Source organism: Chiloscyllium plagiosum, chromosome 12 (assembly GCF_004010195.1).
Source record: "Chiloscyllium plagiosum isolate BGI_BamShark_2017 chromosome 12, ASM401019v2, whole genome shotgun sequence".
NCBI classification, from domain to species: domain Eukaryota; kingdom Metazoa; phylum Chordata; class Chondrichthyes; order Orectolobiformes; family Hemiscylliidae; genus Chiloscyllium; species Chiloscyllium plagiosum.
This window is the reverse complement of record NC_057721.1, coordinates 44,648,283-44,654,282: the sequence shown is the minus strand read 5'-3', so window position 1 is coordinate 44,654,282 and position 6,000 is coordinate 44,648,283. Positions and strand designations below refer to the sequence as shown.

The 6,000-nt window shown below is 40.3% G+C and overlaps 1 protein-coding gene across 5 annotated transcripts in view; it reads right to left on the bottom strand.

Annotated features, from left to right (window-relative positions):
* The window catches only part of ttf2 (transcription termination factor, RNA polymerase II), a 54,743-nt gene that overhangs the window by 40,699 nt on the left and 8,044 nt on the right, over nt 1-6,000 (bottom strand). For 4 of the 5 annotated variants that reach the window (XM_043700922.1, XM_043700926.1, XM_043700923.1 and 1 more), the window contains exons 5-6: nt 2,976-4,073; nt 264-390 (exon numbers count right to left, since the gene is read on the bottom strand). In XM_043700922.1, coding sequence (XP_043556857.1) covers nt 264-390; nt 2,976-4,073 — 1,225 coding nt within the window. The remainder of the gene's footprint in view (nt 1-263; nt 391-2,975; nt 4,074-6,000) is intronic. The other variant, XM_043700924.1, reaches the window with a different exon arrangement.

Sequence of the window (6,000 nt, the reverse complement as noted above, 5' to 3'; positions counted from 1 at the left end):
CCCTCCTCTAGCTTATCTCTCCACGCTTCAGGCTCTCTGCCTTTATTCCTGATAAAGGGCTTTTGCCCGAAACGTCGATTTTGCCTGTCCTCGGATGCTGCCTGAATTGCTGTGCTCTTCCAGCACCACTGATCCAGAATCTGGTTTCCAGCATCTGCAGTCATTGTTTTTACCTCACTGTATAAAACAGTCCTACAACTTTGAAAATATTCCGCTCGCCCGTCCAAGAAAGTGTTTTGTTAATTCTAAATGAAACACAGTACCTTCCTCATTTAGATCTGTTGGAGTCAGGCAAAGTGCACCAAGAGCATCCTCCAGGTCCTTAACTTGATTTATTAACCTCTGGCCTTTATCAGGGAGAGCAGCAACGTTCACTGTTCTCAGAGTATTCTGGACAAAAAGATTTAGACATGAAAACAACATTACTTCCAAGTATTATTATCCTTTACTTTTCTTTCCCAAACTAAACAGGTCTTTTTATTCCTGCTGTTCAATTATGAATGTAATAAACTATTTGTGAACTTCTTCATAGGTCTCTTTGATAATTCACTGTGTGATAAAGTAAGGATGAAGCAGTATAAATAACCACATATTTGAGACAGATTAAATTTAACCAGTTCAGAGGAGGAGTCAATTTGGACTCAGTTTTAATTCTGTCTCCACAGATGCTGCCAGACCTGCTGAGTTTCTCCTGCATTCTATTTGTTTCAGATTTCCAACATCCATAGTATGTGGCTTTTGTCAGATTAAACTTGATACTGATACAATTGCAACCTTACATTCCATTCACACTGGCCCATGGGTGGCATGGTGGCTCACTGGTTAGCACTGCTGCCTCACAGCACCAGGGACCCGGGTTCAATTCCCATCTCGGGCAACCGTCTATGCGAGTTTTGCACATTTTCTCAGTGTCTGCATGGGTTTCCTCCGGGTGCTCTGGTTTCTTCCCACAGTCCAAAAATGTGCAGATCAGGTGAATTGGCCATGCTAAATTGCCTGTAGTGTTAGGTGCATTAGTCAGGGGTGAATGTAGGGGAATGGGTCTGGGTTGGGTTGCTCTTCGGAGGGTCGGTGTGGACTTGTTGGGCTGAAGGGTCAGTTTCCACACTATAGGAAATCTAATCTAATCAAGAGACAGTATTAAAATCCAGCTAGGGATACTCCCACATTCCAAATTACCTCACCGTCCTGACTGTAGGAAAAGCAGATGTGATGCTGGTTAGATCAATGATGTGGTAAACAGAAATTACAGGAAATGGGAGTTACCAAAAAAAAGAATATTTTTCTAACATTCATCTGTTGCACTATAAGAATTCAGGAAATTACTTTGAAAATTCATTACAGACTAGAAATACAAATGAATAGGATTAACACAAATTCATTCAGTACAAAATAAGATTTTCACATGCTATACAGTGACCATGAAATGTATAATCACATAATTATCACAGAACACCAAAGTTTTTATAAATTGCCTAGGTTCATACGGGACATAAAGTACATATTCTGACCAACTTGCTTTTAAAATATGCAATTTCCTCAAAAGTTATGTTAACCAGACTTTAAAGTAATGATTATCTGGCAGATTTGTTTACAAGAATAGTACCATCTTCTTACGTAAGTGGATTCTTACACTAACCTCAATAAAACAACAAATAACATTTGAATGCAAACTCTGTTCCAGCATCACAATATACTCATTGATTGTGTACTTAATTCAAACATTTCTTAGTCGTTACTCAAGTTATTGATTTACAGGATAAACTGTAGCAAATCACCAAGGCTTTTGCAGCAGCGTCTTCCAATGCTGCTATTTCCATTCCTAAAAGGACAAGTGCATCACAGCATGAAAGCACTGATACCATCCAGATCAGATGTACATTGCTGTTCTTTCATTCTTGCAGAGTCATACAGCATGGAAACAGACCCTTCAATCCAACTAGTCCATGTTCCCAAACTATACTAGTCCCACTTGCCAGAGTTTGGTCCATATCCCTCTAAATATTTCCCATTCATGTACTTTTCCAAATCTCTTTTATTAAACATTGTAACTGCACCTGCATCCATCACTTCTTCTGGCAGTTAAGTCTACTCACTAACCCCTCATGTCCTTCTTAAAATCTTTTTCCTCTCACCTTGAAAGTACGTCTCCTAGTTTTGAACTTCCCCACCTTAGGGAAAAGGCCTTTGCTGTTCACCTTGTCTATGCCCTATATGATTTATAAACTTTTAGGCCATCCCTCAATTCCTACACTCCACTGATAAAGATCCCAACCTATTTTTATAACTCTCTCACTCCGATCCCAGCAACACTGTGTCATCTATTTTATTGAGGTAGGGGTGGCACGGTAGCTCAGTGGTTAGCATTGCTGCCTCACAGCACCAGGGTCCCAGGTTCAATACCAACCTCGGGCGACTGTTTGCGTGGAGTTTGCATGTTCTCCCTGTGTCTGTGTGGGTTTCCTCCGGGTGCTTCAGTTTCCTCCCACAGTCCAAAGATGCGCAGGTCAGGTGAATTAGCCGTGCTAAATTGCCTATAGTGTTAGGTGCATTAGTCAGTGGGAAATGGTCTGGGTGGGTTACTCTTCAGAGGATTAGTGTGGACTTGTTGGGCCAAAGGGCATGCCCCCACACTGTAGGGAATCTAATCTAAACATACTGGTAAGTCTTTTCTTGAACCCTTCCCAATTTAATAATATCCTTCCTATAACAGGGCAAACAGAACTGCACACCATACTCCAGACGAGGCCTCACCAATGCCCTGTACAATCTCAACAATGACATTCTATCTCCTTTCTGTACTCAAAGGAGTAAGCATTCTTGCTGACTTTAAATGTTTTAATCCTATTATTTCCCATCCAGCACGTTCCTCCAATTCAAGAGGCCCATCACGTCTTCAAAAGGATAGTTTGGGATGTAAAACAACACTGATGTCTAATTCTTATGTTGTGTCTAATTTTACTTGTGCTTATTACCTTTTTCTGTTTAAGCTGAGCAGTCAGATGATTATGTAGTGCCACAGATTCCTTGGTCTCCATGGATGTTGATTTATACTCAAAACCAGGAAAGGTTGTGATCGTTCTCTGTCCATTACTTAGATCTGTTTTTTCAGTAGCTGCTTTCTGCTTAATGTCCACCAACTGATTGCCATCTGTACTTTGTTCTAACTTGGAGCAGCTATTTTCTGCTGTAATACAGACAGGTGATTCGGCATGAATTTGCCCATATGATTTCAGCTCCTGATTCGTTTTACTATTTGAGTTAGAACTGTGCGTACAAAGAACTGAATGGCCTGCAGTAGCAGTGCATTCAGCTTTAGTGCCTTGAGTCTGTACTGGGGAGTTTTCCAGATTGTCTTTTGATTTGGTCTGTTGGGGGATCCTGGCTGTACAGCAGTTCAGAGTGTTATTTGATTTTTCACTTTTGCAACTAAATCCACCATTCTTGCTTGATGATTGTGTGTCCCTTAGTTGTTTCCCTTTCAAGAGCACACTGCTCTTGATTACAGTATCCCCATGATGTGGTGAGTGCTTAGATAACTCTTCATGAACATGCTTTTTCTCAGTTTCTAACTGCACCTTAATTTTGTCCATGTCTAGGGATGGTTTTAACACATTTTCTTTGTCAGTTTCCAAGAGACCAGATGGCTTTATATATTGTAAATGGTTACCCTTTTCCTTTTTGGAAGAATCAGTTCTTTCTGTACGAGTATCATATGCAAGGAGATGAGATACATCATGCTGGGTTCCTTCAGAATCTTTAGTAACAGATTTTCTAGCCTCACTACATGACTTCTCCTTGATCTTGAACCCATCAGGAGACTTCTTCACAATTTGTTTATCTGTAATTGGTAAACCGTTTGACTTCAAGCAGTCATCACCATCCTTATTATCTTTCTTATCTATTGCAGACTCAGATGTTTCTTTGTTACTATTAGCAGTGGCAGCTTTCCAGGTAAATGGCTTCGGACTCCCATTTCCACTTGGTATTCGGAAAGGATTTCGATTATGTTTCTTATGACAGTGGGACTGTCCTCCATCATGATGGGTGCTGCTCTCTGTTGAATTTGGTTCCTGGAAAATACAAATATCAATATCCTGTTTACAATCAATCAAAAAAAGAACACATGCTACACATGGTCTACTATTTTATTTTTTGGCAAATTGTAGTTTATATGAGAACCAGTTGAATAAATCCATGTGGAATATTGTTTCTTTATCAAGGCAAGGTTGTCAGTGCTGAATTCATAATTAACCATTCCTGCATTTGAGGTAAGCCTCATATGTGGCAGCATGAGGAGAGCAAAGATCGAATACAGGACACAGTATTTAAAGCACAACATTCACACTGCTCCTGAACTGAAAGCTCAATAAAGTATATAGTTTTACACAAGAGTTCCACTTTCCAAACTTTCACTCCTTGACAGCATGGCACATGTAAACTTAAATTGAGGCGTTCAAAAGAGAATTTGATCATTCTCTTCAAAAAACAATGTAGGACTACAGGTATAAGTAGGGGGTTGGACAAGACAAGCTGCTCTTGAAGGGAGCTGGCACGGAGACTATGGACTGAATGGTTTCTTACTGGGCTGTAATAATCTCTGATTCTATTCTCTGGTCTCTTTGAAAGAGATTGAAGAGTGATTTCAATATCAATACAACTGAATCATTCCAACTAATGAATGTGACCTCATTTAGTTAGCACAACAGAGATTCTCCATATCAACAAATTAATTTGGATTTGCAGGTCTGAAAGGTGCAGTGCTTTAATAGACAGATAAGCAGTTGACTGGTATTGATAGCAAAGGTTTAAGAAAGAAACAGTAACCATGTTTCTTATGAGCACCATTGGTTCAAATTCTATAACAGTTTAGGCAAAGTGAAAAGTATTGCTGTTCACACTGTTCAGGTCTTGCTTGAAGCGAACCTTCAGCCTCTCAGTTAAAGCAACAAATTTGAGCACAAAGCTGAATCGATTTCTTTTTAAAAGCATAATCAATTCTTTTGTCCTGAAAGGTTCCTGGAGATTCACGGAGAATTGAGAAAATATGAATACAAAATTCTGGAGACTACCTATAATTGTGGGCATTCCCTATCATGTTCTCCGGGGAATTTTCCCCTGTAGGGAATTTTAACATTCATTTGTCTTATTAGTTTTAATGGAAAGGAAGACTGGAGACGGAAGAATTCACAAACAGCAATTGTCGTGCACAGGCTTCACACAATAATATCCTCACAAAGTTGGGTTTACATTCCTGTAAATTGTAACTATAAATGAAGAGACTTTAAGTAAAGCGCAGGAGTTAATGTTCAACCTGCAGTTTTGGATTCATGTGGTTTTCCTTAACAGTGAAAAAAAATTAACAAATTATACCTGCTTCTTCCAAGTTGAACAACATTATTTTAAATGTCAAATTCCTACACTGATAAATGAAGTAACTATAAAATTAAAAGAAAGAAAAACTGTAATATTCTATTTACAGCACCTCCTGCAGTGGACCCCTCCAGAGAGAAGGTAGAAGTCCCAGTGCTCAGGCTGTGTGCCAGGAAGACCTTTGTTTACTGGGCTTTGGACACTTGTTGGGGCTATATCTTGGCAGATGGCTGGAGGTGATCCAGACTACTCCTTATTGCTGGATACTGCCGCTTTGTTGTCCATTTGGAACACTGCTCAGTGAGGCGGTGCTTCCTGGCTGCTTACAGGGCCTTTGCTCAACCTCTCCTCCTGACAGTGAGGCATTGGATGTGGCTCAGCTCACTGGCACTTCCTTCCAAATCCTTCCCTATTGTGGTGGCTAGAGCCAAAGGGTTCCTGCTGCGGATTGTGGTCACAATGTGGAGGAACTGCTGAGTTTTCACTGGACTGGGTAGATGAGGCAAAGAACACTGACTGCTTTGATCCAGATGGAGCTTAGTAGCTCTCCTTGCACTGTTCCACTGACTTGGCTCACCATTAGCCCTACATTTCCAATCATTGCCTGGCAATGTGGGGCAGAGTTCA